The 19,389-nt window shown below is 41.3% G+C and overlaps 1 protein-coding gene across 1 annotated transcript; it reads left to right on the forward strand.

The window, feature by feature from the left end:
- Positions 1–1,349: 1,349 nt before the first annotated feature.
- Positions 1,350–18,061, forward strand: Actr8 (actin related protein 8; the record flags this gene model as incomplete). The annotated part of the gene is made up of 12 exons (XM_048354771.1): positions 1,350–1,556; positions 1,866–1,976; positions 4,370–4,474; positions 4,697–4,870; positions 5,585–5,678; positions 5,878–6,010; positions 11,918–12,071; positions 13,013–13,108; positions 13,776–13,916; positions 15,609–15,873; positions 16,550–16,713; positions 17,789–18,061. Coding segments are annotated over 12 exons (1,788 nt in total), but the record flags the coding sequence as incomplete, so codon positions are not given.
- Between the last annotated feature and the right edge of the window lie 1,328 nt (positions 18,062–19,389).

The following is a 19,389-nucleotide window of genomic DNA, read 5'->3' on the forward strand; positions in this document are numbered from 1 at the left end:
TGCTTCCACTGAGCTAGAGTCTCGTGGACTTTATTGTTTGTGATGGCCTACAAATGCAGTACTCTTCAATCTCACCTTCCCAAGTAGGATTACAAGGATGAGCCACAGCACTCACCACAGAAATGCTGAAGAATCCACAGCTGTAGCCTCAGGACAGGGTAAACAGTCTAGGTGCTAAGGAGTCAAGATAGAATTGTAGTTTTCAACATCCCTGGTGTCAAAGGCTTTGTCAAAATCCCTTTTCCACCCCCTACTGAAACTTGGGAGCTCTCAAGTATATGGAGCAGAACTTTTCCTAAGTTATGGTATATGTTCCGTCTCATGAGAACAACGGAGCTAAAATAATTACCATGTCAAAGAACATTGACCAAAACACAGCTGTACAACACATTGTAAAGGTTAACACATAACGCCTTAGTTTCCAGCCATGTGAACTAATAACCTATCCTTTCAAGTAATTATCCTACTAAGCTTAAGTAATCATATTAAATTGCCAATTCATAGGCTTTCTCTTTAGAGCTGCTGAGTCAGAAAATCTATATTGAAAGCTTAGGGTCTCCCTCTTCTCCCCCCCCCCCACCCCCCCTCCGCTTCAACTACAAATGTTCTTAGGTAAGTCTCATTTATGGAACCCAAGATAAAGTATTCTCCATACTTGTACCATTGTTAACTGTCTTTAATTTTTTGATGATAGAGACTTCACCCTGTTACCCACAAGTGATATATATACATGGTCAATAATTACATTAGTTTGCATTGGACACTTGGTTTTATACATTTTTGTAAGTATTTGTTGAGCTGTGTACTATTGGAGGACACAGATGCAAAATGAGTTTCCATTTAGATGTAGAACAACAATTGGGTATCTTTTAAAGAACTTCACTAAGAAAATTATTTTACTACTTTTGAGCCCAATGGTCCTTACAGCTAAATTAATGTAATTTGTTGCCTGTATATACTATTTACATTTGTTTGTTCTCTTTTCTAAGTACTATCTTTTTTTAGTTGTTCTAAAAAAAATGGGTTTCATTATTACATTTTTAGGTATGTATATAATGTACTTTGATTTACCTCTCCTTATCCTCATTTGCGTCTGGTCTTCTTTTACTGGTCCTATTCCTCATCCCCAATAATCCCCATTTCATTTTTTAAAAATATAGATTCCACGTATAAGAGAAAACTATATTTGTCTGAATCTGTCTTGATCTGTAATTCCTTCCATTTTCCTGGGAATAATCTGACTTCATTCTTTATGGCTGAATGATACTCCATTGTATAAACATACCACATTTTCTTTATCTGTTCATCTGTTGATGGGTATCTTAGCTGGTATTGTGAATAGGGACTGAATAACATGGAACATCCTTTTGTTTCCATATTTTCAGCAAATCCAGAGCAACTTCATCGTTGTTATACATCCAGGTTCTACAACTTTAAGAATTGGACGAGCCACAGACACACTTCCTGTCAGTATTCCTCATGTCATTGCACGAAGACACAAACAACAAGGGCAGCCCCTGTACAAGGACAACTGGCTCCTAAGGGACGGACTAAATGTAAGCCAGAATGAAGGCTGGAGTGAAGGCTCAAGGCTAGTTCCTTGCTTTAAAACACAGTGTACATGGGAATCAAACTCAGGATTCTCTTGCCTTAACTTCCCTAAGTGCTGGAGCTTGCCAGGTGGGCAATGCTCCATCATACCCACTAAGGAATTCTTAAAATTACTGTGTATTACAAGTATTAAGGAAATGCTTTTTATTGCCAAGAGAACATTCCTATTGATTGATTAAATTAGTAATATGCCATGTTGTTTTCTCTTTTCATTAAATCCTTTATGCTAAACATCTTTCATTTTCTTCTTCCAGAAACCTGAAAGTAATGAACAAAGACAAAATGGCCTTAAAATGGTGGATCAAGCAATATGGTCTAAAAAGATGTCAAATGGTACAAGACGGATTCCTGTGTCCCCTGAACAAGTTCAGTCAACATTTTCTTTGTATTCTTTTTGCAACTCTTTTATATCACAGTTATATGTCACTAAACGTTGTTGGTCAATGTTGTGCAATGTTGTAGGGTGTAGTTATACAAATTTAGATTAGATGGGATAGACTAATACACAATGAGGACTTTTGCTGCTAAGCCATAAGCCTATTTAGAGTGTAGCTATACTGAATGCGGTAGGCAGTTGTAACCCCACGGTATGTCTATATATGTAAGCATTAAAGGAACCATAAAAACATAGTGCTAAGCATAAGATAAAAATAGCACACCAGCCCGGCACTGGTGGCTGATACCTGTAATCCTTACTGCTCAGGAGGCTGAGATCTGAGGATCACGGTACAAAGCCAGCCTGGGCAGAAAAGTCCATGACACTCTTACCTCCAGTTAACCACTAGAAAACTGGGAGTAGCGCTGTGGCTCAAAGTAGTAAAAGGTTAGCCTTGAGCTGAAGAGCTCAGGGACGGCACCCAGGCCCAGAGTTCAAACGCCACAACCAACCAACCAACCAACCTAAATAAATAAATAAATAAATAACATACCTATATAGGGCACTTGCAAGGAATAGAGTTTCATCACTGGGTGTTACCCAGGGGCATCAATGAGTGACTTTGATGGCTTGAAACACTACTGTCTACTACTATAAGGCTGTGCTAAATTTATTAAAAATGAAGTCTTCACTAGTAAGTTAATTTTGATTTACTGTTTATAGAATAAATTGTTTAAGCTCTTGTAATAACATTTAGCTTAAGACATGTTGTTCATCTGTATAAAAAAGCTTATTTTGAACTAGAGCTTAAACTCAGGGCCTCGGTGCCGTCCCTGAGCTATTTTGCTCAAGACTAGCACTCTACCACTTGAGCCACAGCCCTGCTCCTGGCTTTTTCTTGGTTGTTAATTGGAGATTAGAGTCTCATGGACTTTCTTGCCTAGGCTAGCTTTGAACCATGATCTCAGATCTCAGCCTCCCAATTAGCTAGGATTATAAGTGTGAACTGCAAGTGCCTAGCATGTTTATTTTATTTTTATGTATATTTTTGCTAATACTAGAGCTCAGTGCCTTATGCCTTCACTCAGCTTTTCACTCATGAATGTCACAACCTGCTGTACCATGCTTCCAGTTCCCAAAAGTTTTTTTATAAGCTTAATCTTAAAATACTTTTTTTGGGGCTGGGAATGTGGCTTAGTGGTAAAGTGCTTCCCTAACTTGCCTAGCATGCATGAAGCCCTGGGTTCAATTCCTCAGTACCATATAAAACAGAGAAGGCCTTCAGAGACAAATCCCACCTGAAGCTGCCATCTTCTCCGATAACATGTCTTCTTCCTGTTCTTTCCTGAACAACCTAACCTCCCTCCAGCTGCTTCTTGGTTAACTTTTTTTTTTTATAAGTAGGAGAATGTACTCTAATGATAAAAAGTACAGAATAGGAAAATAAATAAACTAGTAACATAGTTGTTAGTGTACATGCTTTGCCTTTACGTGACTGTTAGGCTAGGAGGTTTACACCACTAAAGGAATAATGCATTGTGTAGGTTATGCCATTAGGTGATCTGAGTGTTTCTACCCCATTACAGTTTTAGGGGCCACTGTTGGATGTTAACTCTGTTATGTTTTCATGTTTTCCCTATATCATGCAAATGTAAGATAAGGTTTTTTAAGAAAGAAAACTCCCTTATAGCATGAATACAACTCTCAAACTGTCATCACAAGTGCGTAAATAATTCATAATTCTAATAATTCTAATAATAATTCTAATAATTCATAAAGTGTTTTTTGAAACAAGTTGATGAATATTTACAAGTTATCAGTATTTAGTTCTCGGATCTTGATGAGAAGCTATATTCTTCCTGTAACTTAATGTGACAAGCCAATAAAAGACACGTGTCTAGGTTATAAGTAGATTTTGTATTAAATTTAAATACAGCTTGGCTGGGAATATGGCCTAGTGGCAAGAGTACTTGCCTCGTATACATGAAGCCCTGGGTTCGATTCCTCAGCACCACATATATAGAAAAGGCCAAAAGTGGTGCTGTGGCTCAAGTGGTAGAGTGCTAGCCTTGAGCAAAAAGAAGCCAGGGATAGTGCTCAGGCCCTGAGTTCAAGCCCCAGGACTGGCAATAAATAAATAAATAAATAAATACAGCTTTTAGCTTTAGACTGGCTGTGAATTACAATTTCTATGTTAAAAACATGGCCAAAAAATCAGGATTGTGGAAAAGGACATAAGGATCTCTGTGGTCAGCCAACATTTTGCCAAATACCTTTGATTTATGATTAAGATTTGCCATTCTATCTGGCCTGCGGAGACTCATTTTGCCTTTCTACTACCAGATATAAATTCAACTCATTTTCTGACTTTTTTCTCTTCAGGCACGCTCCTATAACAAGCAGATGCGACCTGCAATTTTAGACCACTGCTCAGGAAATAAGTGGACAAACACATCTCATCACCCTGAGTTTTTAGTAGGAGAAGAGGTAGGAAACTTTTTTACAATGGAATGGAAGAAGAAAAGCTTGATCTTCCTCCTAAAAATGACTCAAACTGACTCTAGGACCACATAAATTCCTGTAAGATACTTCGAACTCAACATATAGAATGTGCAGAAAATATTCTGAATGAAATTCTGGATGTAAATAGAGAAAACCCTCAGACAAGAGCTTTTTAAATGTACTTTTGTGCCTCCCCTCCTTTTCTAGGCTTTGTATGTTAATCCACTGGACTGCTATAACATCCACTGGCCTATCAGAAGAGGTCAGTTAAATATTCATCCAGGCCCCGGGGGCTCCCTTACAGCTGTCCTGGCTGATATTGAAGTAATATGGTCTCATGCAATGCAAAAATACTTGGAAATCCCACTGAAAGATTTAAAGGTGAGCCAAAATTCCCAGTTACTTGGATTGTCTTCAGGAAGTACACATTGCTGAGTTGTTTGGAATGCTCTGTCCTTGAAGCCTTCTTGGCCTTCGAAGGCTTAAGATATCTTTTCACTTAATTCTTTTCCACTGCTTTCTCCCTCCTTTAGTCTTCTTTTTAGTGTCTGGCTACCATTCAGAAATCAGCAAGCTTGTCCATGTTTATGCCTTCTCTCTATACCTTACTCAGGCACATTAGTTGTCTTGTTCTTCATTTTACATGTTAGACATAATTTGACATAGGAGGAAAAAAAAACTGTAGCTTTTTGTTTCCTAATGAAACTAAAAGCATAGTGAAGAGATTTGAGCTTTTATCCAAGGTAATTTTTTTTTTTTTTTTTTTGCCATCCCTGGAGCTTGCCTCAGGGCCTGAGCACTGTCCCTGGCTTCATTTTACTCAAGGCTAGCACTCTGCCACTTGAGCCACAGCGCCACTTCTGGCCATTTTCTATATATGTGGTGCTGGGGAATCGAACCCAGGTCTTCATGTATACAAGGCAAGCACTCTTGCCACTAGGCCATATTCCCAGCCCCCGAGATTTGAGCTTTTACTCTGGGCTTTAAGCCACAACTTCTGTGGAGGAAGCCTTTCTAAAGACAAATGTGATGAGATTGGATTTGACTAGACCTGTGTTAAAAGTTTCATTTGTTTTTCTCCTTTCTTCTTTTCAGTATTATAGATGTATTTTGTTAATTCCTGATATCTACAATAAACAGCATGTGAAAGAACTAGTGAATATGATACTAATGAAGATGGGTTTTTCAGGTATGTCTGGTAATCCAGTGAGATAACCTTTAAGTGATAAAGTTAATGTAACTCACTGACTTAGTTATTTAAATTCTGAAAGGTCTGTGCTACTTAGACACTGACCTGGAGGTTTTTCCACTTTTAACTTTAGCTGATGGAGTGGTTTCAGGATCTTTACTGCTCTATAGCTAATTGTTCATCTGCCTGTTGCTTTTAGGGATTGTTGTCCATCAGGAGTCTGTGTGTGCCACCTTTGGAAGTGGCCTAAGCAGCACGTGTATTGTAGATGTTGGGGACCAGAAGACAAGTGTGTGCTGTGTAGAGGATGGTGTGTCGCATCGGAACACTCGGTAAAGAAGACATTTGGGAAATGGTGCTCCTTGATAATCTAGCCTTCCATCACAGTCTCTTCAGATCGTTGCAGATTACTGTTTATAAGAAATTATATATTTAGGCTGGGTGTGGTGGTACCTTCAGTGATCCCAGCCCTTCAGGAGGCTGAAATCCAGAGGATTGCAATTTGAGGCTAGCCTGGACAAAAACTGGTACCTCAATCAATAAGTTGGACATGATAATGCTCACCTGTGATCCCATCTCTTTTTGGAGGTCATAGGTAGAAAGAGTTCAGTCTGAGGCAAAATATTACAGAATTTCCCTTAAAATAGGTAAAGCAAAAAAGGGATGGAGGCATGGCTCAAGTGTTAGAGCTTCTGATTAGTTAGTGCAAAGCCCTGAGTTCAGACCCCAATAACCACCCTTCACCCTCCAAAAGGAAGAAATTATATATTCAGAAGTCTGCACAGGAAACTACAAGACTGGATGAACAAATTGTAGAAAGCTAAAACCAATGATTTCACCCTTATGGGCCTTTCTAATATGAATTCACACGAGTAGCTCCTAAAAGGTCCATATTTTGTTGTATACTTTCCCAGAGGAAGTGTATGCCTCCATTGTGTTTTTCAAAGTTGTCTACTACAGAAGAACTATTCACACCCTCACAGCAAAGTATGTGACCCCCCAGGAATTAAGGAACACCAGGTTGCTTAAGGAGGGGATCACTGGCATGCCCCTACCACAGACTCAGAGAACTACAGAAGGGCTTTAGGGTTAATTGGATATTGCAAACTCTAGATAAAATCCTAAGCCCTCAGAACTAAAGTCCTTTATGCCAAACTTTTGGGAGGGGAACCTGATCTTTTTATGTTGGAAGCCAAGGGAAGTCTAGATAATTGAGAGCCCTTAGTCCATGCTCCTGTTTTGCCCCTTCCTTCTTTAAAAAAGCTTTTTCTTTTATCTGTCTCTGGGAACAAAGAAACCACCATGGATTTAAGATGACAAACAGATTGTTTTCAGACTTTTGTCTGATGGGGCCAAATTGTCTCAGAAGAATTCCTTTCAGGGTAGGTTCCTTTAGACAGCTCCTCAGGGGTAATAGCCGGAAAGTGGTCTAATGGGTATTCATTGGTGAATGTGGTTAAATTAAGAATTAAATTGGGGGGTGCCACCCATGGCTCACGCCTGTAATCCTAGCTACTCAAGAGGCTGAGATCTGAGGTTCATGGTTCAAAGCTAGCTCAGGCATAAAAGTCAGAAAGACACTTATCTCCAATTAACCACCAGAAAACCGGAAGTGGCACCATGTCTTAAGTGGTAGAGCACTGGCCTTGAGCTAAACTGAAGAGCTCAGGGACAGGGCCCAGGCCCAGAGTTCAAGCCCCATAACCCATTAAAAAAAAAAAAAAGGTTAAATTGGGGAGGTTGCCTATTAAGTGGTCTACACAAATGTGTGAGTTATTTGCACTCAACCAGATTTTAAAGGTGTTAAAAGGAAAAAGGGAACAATGTATGTGGACTATAAATATACATTCAGTGTGATATGTATCTTTGTGAAATGTGTGCTGAGAGGGAATTAATTAGAGGAAAAACAAATCTTATGCTCCTGAGGAAATTGTGATAATTTATGTCTCAGGGCATCAGTGAGGGGATTCTCTCAAAAGTATAGGGACATCAATCATGGGCTGTGTGAGAACTCTCCAGTAGGGGAGTTTTGACTATAAGACGGGTGAACAAGAGATCTCCAGTAGGGGAGATTGTGTGTATAGGACAGGGTGAATTTTGGCTGAAGCTGCCAAGACAGGCCACATGGCTAGTTCCCGCCTTCACCTCTCAGGAAGAGGCTCCACTAGGGGATATGGGCAGAGCCATTGGGGAGCACAAGATATTTGTGGTATTCTCAGAACGTGTGTGCCCAGGGATTTATACTCAAGTAAAGGAGGTGGCACAGGGCTGCTTAACTTGAAAAGCAGGACTTAAAAGGGCCCACTTCAAGGAGTTTCTCCCTCCTTGGTTTCCCTCCAGGTTTCAAATGGAAGGTCTCCCTTATTTGTGCTGGAATTTTGGTCTCCCCTCTTTGAAAACCAAAGATCAGTTCCTCTGACATGGTATGTGCAGTATCTCCTTAGCCCTATCATGCCTCAAGGCAACAAGGACTGCTGGTCCAAACTCCATACCTTGAGTTCCCCAAATAGCAATATGAGTCTAGAGATTGCATCCTGATCAAGACTTGGAAGAAAACTCAAGCTGATCTAGGAGAGACCTCATAAAGTGCTACTCACCACTGAAAGGGTAGTAAGCACTACAGAAACTTGTTGCTCCTGGGTAACCTGGGTAGCCCCTGAGGTAAGACAGTGGTCTCTGTCACTCAGTCTTGGAGATTCCAAAAGATTTTTAAAAGACTGGAAAAGGTTGTTGCTGACTCTTTATTGATTGATTGATTGCCAGTCCTGGGGCTTGAACACAGGGCCTAGGCACTGTCTCTGAGCTGCTTTTGCTTAACACTAGCACTCTACCACTTGAGCCGCACTTCCACTTCCAGCCTTTTCTGTTTATATGGCACTGAGGAATCAAACCCTGGGCTTCATGCATACTAGGCATGCACTCTACCACTAAACCACGTTCCCAGCCTTTGTTGCTGATTCTAGTTCCCTTGGATGACTGAGAGATAGAGGGGTTTAAGTTTAAAGTCCCAGAGGGTGATTATCTGCCCTGTTATGGTTAAGAGTGTTGTGGAATGGTCAACTACAATGTGACCCTTTGGTCACAGTTACAGATCCTCATTCCATGACTGAGGGTATGTCCACGTTTAGGTATAATGAGCTAGGAATTTCTCCTACTGGCATTTCCTGTCTGGTATGGAAATTCTGCTGAGAATTAATGGAGCCTACTATTAGGGGGCCCTTAGATGTCCTAGTTTGGCCTCAAGGCAGGCATTTTGAGGTACTTGTATTGGGGGTAAAAAATTTAAGACAGGTGATAGCTGTTGAAAATGGGTATGCTGAAGCAAACGCCTGATTGGAATGGAAAAAATATTCTGCTTACACTATAAAACCAATTTTTATGCATGTGTGACAGGTAGATCAAAACCTCAGATTGTCCTCTCCCCTCTGGGATGTGCCACAGATCCTGCCAGCATGGCATGCATAATAGCACACTCCCAAGACAAGATGGCTTGGGGCAACAAGTCCTGAAGGACAGTGTGACTACTGTTTCCCACGGTCAGTGAAGCTGCCTCTGTTGAAGTCACTGTCCCATAACTCTTAACATCATCCTGTGCCAGGGTGGGAGAAGCCCCTGGGAAATGTATACAGCTACAGTGAAAGCTGGTCTTTTGAGGAGAAGGGGATGCCTCTGTTATCACCATTGCTAGAGCCGATGACTGGGTAGTGTGGGGGACTTTCACTTGAGGCTTTTCTGGTCAAATGAAACAGAATCTGTTCCTATTCACCCTATCCCTTTCACCCTGGTATTTCAGAAACCAAAGCCCTCTTCATCTTGACCTCTAGGTTTACATAGTGCAGTGCCATCAGGATTCAATGAAGAGAGAAGATCTTGATGAAACTAAAGACAGGGACAATTTAATCCTTGTAACAAGATGGCATAGGAAAATTGAATAGCTCCTAATATTATTCTAGCAGGAAAAGTGGGGTATATCTCCTAATTGTGGGGGCAAAGGTTGTACTTTTCATCCTCAACAAGGCCCTGGACAGGACCATCAACTAAAAATTCAGAGATAATGGCTGAGTGTTGAACTCAGCTCTAATGTCCCTCGTTGTCATGAGTGGGGACAGTGTTTGTAATTGGGTATTGTGGGAATAACACATATGAAGACTAATGTTAAAAGAGTTTGAACATAAGAATAGAAAATAAGAAGAGGGGGGAACTGTGAGAAAAACTACCTTTTCTAACAAAATGTGTTGATTAAAAGTTCCTGCTTTGACCTGTGGCTAGGCTCTTAAAGAAAAGAGGGACTGCCTTGGGATGAGAAAGGATTTTTAAAATGCAAGGTTTTTGTCTTAAACTGGTTTCTTTTCTTTTCTGGCCAGTCCTGGGCCTTGAACTCAGGGTCTGAGCACTGTCTCTGGCTTCTTTTTGCTCAAGGCCAGCACTCTGCCACTTGAGCCACAGCGCCACTTCTGGCCGTTTTCTGTATATGTGGTGCTGGGGAATCGAACCCAGGGCCTCATGTATACAAGGCAAGCACTCTTGCCACTAGGCCATATCCCCAGCCCCAAACTGGTTTCTTTTCAAGATGGAATTAATGACATGTCCTGGGCGGTTCAAGAAATAGCAGATGGTGTGGGCTGAGGTTACTTGTAGACTGTTAATCTTATAATATTCTACTTTATTTAAACTAGCCATTTGGGAGCAGATTGTGAACCTAAGCTCAACCAAGTTGAGAAAAGAAGAAGGCCTGGTGCCTTGGGAATGAATACCTATGCGTACTGCCTCTTCTATGTGCTTGCTTGCCAGATTTTTTGGCTAATGGACATCTTTCTGCAGAAGTAAATTTTGCTTTGCTGAGACAAAGAAAAAAATTGCATTAGCTATACGGGGGGGGGGGGGCAGGATTTCATTTTGGTATTTCTACACACGTTTACAGTGTATTCCATTCCGTCCCCTCCTCCATCAGTCTTTACTTCCCTCTCCCCTTCCTAATACAGTTTCAATGTTGTATTCTTATACTTGCAGACAGTTTATTTGGACAATACCCATCCTCTTTCACCCTCCTTAGCCCAACTACCTAGAATGCATTCTAAAGCCCACTGATTTTTTTTTTTTTGGCTCATCTGTTTGGATTACAGTGCCACTGGTTCTCAAAGTATGGAGAAGTTGTTGGACCCATATTTCCTATCACTAAGATAATATACATTTGCCTTCTCAAGTTGGAGAAATCTGCATTTAGTGAATAGTTTGCTCTAACCTGTCTCACATTATCATGCCTGCTAGTAGTTAGCAGTTAGTAGTAGTAGTTAGTGCTGACAGTCATATGATAAACACAGTGACATGGACTGAGCTAGTTAATAGTATATGCTCTATATCTCATATTTCTGACAAATAGCATAGCTTCTATGTGCTCTACCACTATTTTTTATTTATTTATTTATTTTTTTTTCGCCAGTCTTGGGCCTTGGACTCAGGGCCTGAGCACTGTCCCTGGCTTCTTCCCGCTCAAGGCTAGCACTCTGCCACTTGAGCCACAGCGCCGCTTCTGGCCGTTTTCTGTATATGTGGTGCTGGGGAATCGAACCTAGGGCCTCGTGTATCCGAGGCAGGCACTCTTGCCACTAGGCTATATCCCCAGACCTCTACCACTATTTTTTGTTGTTGCTTTTGGTTGGCCTTAGCTTGAACTCAGGGCTTGAGTGCTGTCCCTGAGTTTCTTAAAGGTTATTTAGTTAGTGCTCTATGATTTTGAGCCATAGTGCCACTTCCAGTTTTCTGGTGGTTTAATTGGAGGTAAGAGTCTCACAGACTTTTTTGCCCCAGGGGCTGGGAATATGGCCTAGTGGCAAGAGTGCTTGCCTCATATACATGAAGCCCTGGGTTCGATTCCTTAGCACCACATATGTAGAAAACAGCCAGAAGTGGCTCAAGTGGCAGAGTGCTAGCCTTGAGCAAAAAGAAGCCAGGGACAGGGCTCAGGCCCGCCGGAGTTCAAAACAATAAACAACTTTTTGCCCCAGCTGGCTTTGAACCACAATCCTCAGATCTCAGTCTCCTGAGTAGCTACAGATGTGAGCTACCAGCGCCGGGCCCTTCCAATAGTTTTGGCTAGAGCTCCTTTTCTCCCATCTGTCCATTCTGTCCTTTCCTTCAGTTCTAATAGCAAACTTCCTTGACATGCTGTGTTTAACCATGCCTAATGGTTTGTACCTTCTTAACTGAGCAATAACCATCTCCTGTTTTATCAATTTTAGGTTATGTCTGGCATATGGGGGATCTGATGTGTCAAGATGCTTTTACTGGCTCATGCAGCGAGCTGGGTTCCCCTATCGAGAATGCCAATTAACAAACAAAATGGATTGCCTTCTTCTGCAGCATCTAAAAGAAACCTTTTGTCATTTAGATCAGGTAAGAAGAAAATCAATATTATAATTAATTTTGGTTCCTGGAAATTTCTTTTTTTTTTTTTTTTTTTTTTTTGCCAGTCCTGGGCTTGTACTCAGGGCTTGAGCACTGTTCCTGGCATCTTTTTGCTCTAGCACTGTGCCACTGGAGACACAGCGCCACTTCTGGCCATTTTCTGTATATGTACTGGGGAATCGAACCCAAGGCTTCATGTATACGAGACAAGCACTCTTGCCACTAGGCCATATTCCCAGCCCCTTAAGATACTTACAATTTTATGCCAGGCATGGTAGATTACTGCTGTAATCCTGGCTACTTGAGAGTCTAAGACCAGGAGGATCATGGTTTGAGGCTAGCCCTGGCAAAAAGTTCAAAAGACTCCATTTCAACCAATAAAAAGCTGGACATGGTGGTGCTTGCTTGACATCCCAGCTCTACAGGAAGTGTAAAAAGGAAGCTTGTGATTCAGGCTGCTCCATGCAAAAAATAAGATCCTATTTGAAAAATAAAAGCAGAAAGGACTAGGGATATGGCCTTGGGAGTAGAGTATAGTTAAGGACTGTAAATTTCAAAAAGCTAGAGATGTTGCTCAGTGGTAAAACACATGCCCGTCATGTGCAGGACCCTGGATTTGATCCCAAACACTGCCAAAACAACAAAAACTAAAAAGGAAAGCAAAAAATTAAAAAGTCAGACTATAAATTTCCCAGCTAATGCAGAAACTTATTGGTTTTAGTCATTTTTATCAATGCATATCAGTCAGTAATGAAGAAGAAAAATAGAGATGGTAATGATTTCAGGAATCTTAGGGAAGCAAAGTCAGACTTATTCAGTTGTAGGGTAACTTTGGTGTGAGATTTAGATGCTGGAGAAGCTTATTCATAATTTGAGGAATTTAAATGCATTCTTACTGATTCACTGACAGCATCTTTTCCTGGAATCAGGACATCTCTGGACTTCAGGACCATGAATTTCAGATTCGACATCCAGATTCTCCTGCCTTGCTATACCAGTTTCGATTAGGTGATGAAAAACTCCAGGTAATGTAGTAGGTGTATGTTTCCAGGTTCAGACTGAGAATAAGCACTTGCTAGAAACATAGGATCAGAAGGTCACCTGGTTGTAGGTTGTTTGCCAAACCAACATCCTTAACCATTATTACAGTACAGATTTTGAAGACTGACTTCCTTTCTTCCTTCCTCTCCTTCCCTCTCTCTCTCCCCCTCTCTCTCTCTCCCTCCCCCTGTACTATATTTAAGTAGTTATATAACGGAGTTGCATTTAATAAAGGAGTTTATAATTACAATGCATCTTGGTTATTAGCACCCCTTTCAACATTCTCACCCATTCCTCCCCTACCCATCCCTTCCCTTTTCTTTATTTTGTAGGATAAACATTGAATTCTTCTATCTTTCTAATTAGTCATAATGATGATTTACTAGTGAGATGGGCTCTCTTCCGAATAGGAAATAATAAAGTAGATTATGAGGTACTTTATACTTCCTTTGACCTTTTTCTTGTATATGCTGTTGTCCATTCATGTAAGATGGTGAGTTTTCTCTCCTGTCGTGCGCCCATGAGATAATCCCACTCAGACTTAGAGTATCTGATCTGCCAGTTTTATTTCCAGAAGAACGAAATTTAATGGATAAGTTGTTTTACAGGAGGCTGGATGTTTTCCAGTCACTCTTTCCCTTCCATGCTCAGGCTCCAATGGCGTTATTTTATCCAGCAACTTTTGGAATTGTTGGGCAAAAAATGACAACTTTGCAGCACAGATCCCAAGGTGATCCTGAGGATCCTCATGATGAACATTACCTGTTGGCTACGCAGAGCAAGCAAGAACAGGTGTGTAGCACTTCTGGTGGGAGAGGAGATAGGCTTCAACCCTGAAATAGAAGTTAGCCTAGAATTCATAGATCATCTACCACTGCAATCATCTGGCAGAGTGACCTCAATGCTTGCAAAGTAGATTTTGTCTTTATTTTGACATTAATTCAGTTTTCTGAATTCCATACATTCATTTCATACATTCAATAGTAACTTGATGGAAACAATTTCTTTTTGACATATATTATTACTTACATTATCTACTACTGAGTATTTCTCAGTAAAATGTCTTTTTAATTTGTAGTGTGAGAGATAAGTGACATTAAGTAAATAGCTTTAATTTGTGCCCCCTATACCACATATCTTACTACTGGGATTAGGTCATCTGTTCATAGTAGAAAGTAAAACAGGACTTTAAACCTTTTGCAGTGTTTGTTCCCATGCCAGACGCTAGAAGGAGGTAGTAGATTGGATCCAGAATTCCATAAGAGCTTCTGGTACCTGAATCCCACTGAAGTAATCCATTTTTCAGTTTAAGGCCAGGCACCAGTAGCTCATCTGTAATCCTAGCAACTCACACCTGCCATCCTAGTGACTCAACGAGGATGATATCTGAGGATCACAGTTAGAGGCCAGCATGGGAAGGAAAGTTTGTGAAATTTTTATCTCCAATAAAAACTGCTGGAAGTCGAGCTGTGGCTCAAGTGGTAGAGCACTAGCCTTGAGCACAAAAGCTCAGACACAGTACCAAAGCCCTGAGTTCAAGCCCCAGGACACACACACACACAGAAACTCAGTTTAAGCTGGGTCCATTGGCTCTTGTCTGTAATCCTTGCATGATCAGATGTGGTTTAAAGTTAGCCTGGGCAAAAATTTTGCAAGATTCCATTTCCAAAATAAGCAGCAAAAAGCTGGCTGTATTGGTAAAGTGGCAGCCATGAGAAAACCAGCCTAGCAACAATGCAGTGCTATGACTTCAAGCATGAGTATCAACACAAAGATGAATAAAATCTAAAGTCAATTTAGAGCTGGCCCCAGTGTTGTATGCCTAGAGTCCCAGCACTGTTGTATGGTTTGGGGCAGTTTGGAGGCATATTCATGAGTTCTAGTCCAATTTGGACATCTTAGCTCCCGGTTCAAAATGTAAAATCGTTTTTTGTTTTTTGTTGCTTTTTTAAGCTCAATTTAGCTGGGTGCTGGTGGCTCACACCTGTAATCCTAGCTACTACTCAGGAGGCTGCAATCTGAGGATCCCAGTTCAAAGCCACCCCGGGCAAGAAAGTCTGTGAAATACTTACAAGCTCCAATAAACTACTCGGAAAAGGGAAGAGGTAGCACTGTGGCTCAAGTGGTAGAGCACCCAAAGAAGCTCAGGGACAGCACCCATTCGCTAAATTCAAGCCCCAGAACTTCCCCCCCCCCCAAAAAAAAGCCCAATTTATGGGGAAGGATGTCTGTTGATATTTCAGCTTTAAAATCCTGCTCGTGGTAGTAAGGTTTTGAGACCACCCTGTCTTCCAGATGTTCCTTTGGAGTGGTCAGGCCATGTCCATGCCTGCATGCCAACGCTCTCAGAGAGTTGGTGCTACAGTTGTGGATATATTATAATGGCTCTCATTTTATAGTGGGAGGGGCTGTAGCAAACTAGACAGCACTAACAGTCTTGTGATAAAGTCACTCCATCTGTTTAATTGTCCCTTTAACTTATAGTCTGCAAAAGCTACTGCTGACCGGAAGTCTGCATCCAAACCTATTGGGTTTGAAGGAGATCTTCGTGGCCAGTCTGCTGATCTACCTGAAAGACTTCATTCCCAGGAGGTGGACTTGGGGTCCTCCCAAGGAGATTGTCTAATAGCTGGCAATGATTCTGAAGAAGCCCTCACTGCACTGATGTCCAGGAAAACTGCTATCTCACTGTTTGAAGGGAAAGCCCTGGGCCTGGATAAAGCCATCCTCCATAGCATAGACTGCTGTTGTAAGTACATTTGGGGAAAACAGGAGTTAGCAACAAAGTGAGCTGCAGTTTAATGGGTCAGCCTAGAGTATATTAGTGCACGAGTGTAACATACCTGTTCAAAATCTGTCTAGCACCCACTTCATGCATGATTTGGCTGGTTCTGGGAATATAGTAATATAGTAGAATTAGTTCCTGGCCTCATCAAGTATTAAAGCCTAGGGAAGATCAAGTTACCACAAATTACTACTATTAGTAGTAATGTGAAATTAGGATTTCACATAAAGTTGAACTTGAGCCTTCTGATGGAGAAATTTAATAAGACATTTTTCCCTACTCTGGCAGAGATCCAGAGGATAAAAAGCTTTCTTGAAGATGAGCCACGTGGGAGATGTAAGGGCTGGATGGAGGGTAGCAGTCACATATGGGTGATAATCCAGGATGAGGAAGAATCAAGTGTAGATAAGCCTAGAGAAGAAGCCCATACCTCACTGGACCTTGTGAACTCCTTAAAGAGTGATTCTAATCCTGTAAGTAGTAAGGTTTAGATAGTGGGGTAGCAGTGTGCTCACACTTCTGTTTTATGAGGTGGTTCTGGATGCAGTGTCATAGTGCAGTTGTCCAAGTAAGAGATGTTGGTGGCTTGTCCTGGAGTAGTGGTGGTGGGTAATTAGAAAATATGTCACTGTCCTTCCAGCATCTGATGACACCAAGAAGAAGATGTACAGCTCCATCCTGGTGGTGGGAGGTGGCTTAATGTTTCACAAAGCTCAAGAATTTCTGCAGCATAGAATTCTCAACAAAATGCCACCTTCCTTCAGGAGAATTATTGAAAATGTGGATGTGATTACAAGGCCCAAGGTGCGTTTTTGAAGGTGTAATTTTGACTGAGTGTGAGTTAAAGTAACATTGATTACTTCTAATTATAATGCACGTGGACAGGTAAAGTCTAGTGAGGTATGGGCTCATGGCTGAAAGTTCATAAGGGTTTGGGAAAGCGGAAGTTTTACTTCCCAGAAGGTCATAGATGTGGCACAAGGAGCTCTGGTGAGCGGATTGGATTCCTGTTCTGGCCCCTGCTGTATCTGATTTCCCCCCTTGTGAAAGAACTGTGTGGATCAAGAGACAACTGATTGTCTCACACATACCTTGACAGTCAAAACTTGCTGCATTTTCATCTCTGTCTTAGTAAGAAGCTTTTGCTGGGCCCTGTACTAGAGATATTTAAGGATCTTCTTGGTTTAAACTATCCTAAAAAGAAATAGAAACTGAGGATTTTAGAAACAGATCACTTCTATACATCATTAAAACTTACTATCATTTCTAGTAATGTTCTCATTTCATTTTCATCCTAACAGAGGGATTGTGGGGATACTTTTATCCCACCCATAAATTTTAGTAAGTTACATATATTTCTGCCTACGGGGCTTTTTTGTTTGTTTATGGAAGAGTAGCATCTTCAGTAATAAAGACTTAAGAATTTGAGGCTGGGAATGTGGCTTAGAGGTAAAGTGCTTACCTAGCATGCATGAAGCCTTGGGTTTGATTCCTTGGTACCACATAAACAGAAAAAGCCAGTAGCACTGTGGCTCAAGTGGTAGAGTGCCTTGAGCAAACAAAGCTCAGGGAAGTGCTCAGGTCCTGAGTTCAAGCCCCAGGACTAGGGGAAAAAAAAAAAAAACTTAAGAATTTCTTCGATCAATTGAAACAGAATTATCTGTTCTTTGTGGGGCCAGCTCTCTTGTCAGTAGTGGTGCTAGAGATTGAACCCAGTGCCTTGACCATGCTCGGCAGGTACTCTACCACTGAGATATATACCCTAAGCCTTTGTCGTATTATCTGTGTAGGTGGAAACCAACCCTGACAGGGATCTGCCCCCATCCCCAGCTAAAGTAAATGATAAAATATGTCTGAAATAGCTTTATCCTTGGTCTAGGACATGGATCCCCGGTTGATTGCATGGAAAGGAGGGGCAGTGTTAGCCTGTTTGGATACAACACAAGAACTTTGGATTTATCAGCGAGAATGGCAGCGCTTTGGCGTCCGCATGTTGCGAGAGCGAGCAGCTTTCGTGTGGTAAAATGGGGAAGAAGAGTCACTGTTGGAGATGAAAACCAAGTCTGTTTTAAAAGACTTAGAGGAAATATATTTTTTAATTTATTGACCTAGGTCCTTTCTTTTTATGGAAAATAAATGATTTTCAACTTTATGTTCAGTATATAAGTGGTTTGATTTTTTTTTCCACCTATACTGGGCTTGAACTCTGGACCTGGGCTCTGTCACGGAGCTTCTTTCGCTCAAGGCTAGTGCTCTACCAGTTCAGCCACAGCACCACTTCTGGCTTTGAGTAATTTATTGGAGATAAGAGTCTCATGGACTTTCCTGCCTGGGCTGGCTTCAAACCGCAATCCTCAGATCTCAGCCTCCTGAGTAGTCAGGATTACAGACATGAGCCACCAGCACCTGGCCTGGTTTGAAATTATAATTTTCTTTCACAGCCAAGACATTTTAGAACATACATGAACTTACTCTTCAGTTATAAATTCTTGCTGTCTCCTTTTCAGTGTTTCATAGCTGCCTCCCCCCACCCCCATGCCCACCTCGGTGATGTAAAATGGTGTCTGAATGCTGATGGTCTTTAAGTTAACTTAAAGCTAGATGCAAGGGAAGGTACGACTTGGTGGTTCATGTGTCCTCTTGGAATTCCAGATAGAATTGGAAACAAAAACATTGTGGTTATTTTAGGGTTTGTTTTTCAGGTTTTGGTTGACTTAAAAAGAGACTTAAGACTCTTCATGTCTTAGATTTTTCAAAGCAAACTTTAAAAGCTGTGACTGGCTTTTATTACTTGACAACGTAGCTGGGTTTAAGGAAAGAAAACGATTTGACCCAAACAACATACGTGAAAAGAAAAGTTTGCTTCCTTCCTAAAGTCAAATAGAAACAGTTTAGGTATAATTTTGAGGTGTTTGCTTGTATAGTTGTAATAAAATACTTCATCAAGTCACCAGTTTTTCTTTACCTGAGAATCTACTGAAAGCTTTTGGAGTTCCTTAGGGTTGGTATGATTGGTTGGCTTTTAATGTAAGAGCAGTCTAAAGCAACATTGAAATAACTAGTCCACGCCCCGGGGAAGCCTTCAAAGTCCCTGGCAAGGGTTGAAAGAGCAGGCAGGCATTATATGGAGATCTGAGCTGATCAGAGCACAGCCTGAGGCTGAGAGCCAAGAAGAAAGGGAGAATGCTGACCCTTGTTGCTAGGTATCTGTTTCTGCCATCTCTGTGTTCAAGACCCTTTCAGGAGGAGTGACTGGGAGAAAGACAAACATAGGAACAGGTGAAAAACGGAGATAAGAAAGTGAAATGAGGGTACCTTGCTGGGTAATGGGGGCTTTTCACTCTGCTCTGAAAAGCCTAGAGGTGAGACAGGCCATTCTCTGAATTGCAGGTGCCTCATGTTAGCCCTAGGGAAGTTTTGCTCCAGAGTGCTCACCCCTGATCATTCCCCTGTATAGTTTGCTTTTTAACACTCTGATTG

Source organism: Perognathus longimembris, chromosome 10 (assembly GCF_023159225.1).
Source record: "Perognathus longimembris pacificus isolate PPM17 chromosome 10, ASM2315922v1, whole genome shotgun sequence".
Taxonomy (NCBI): Eukaryota; Metazoa; Chordata; class Mammalia; order Rodentia; family Heteromyidae; genus Perognathus; species Perognathus longimembris.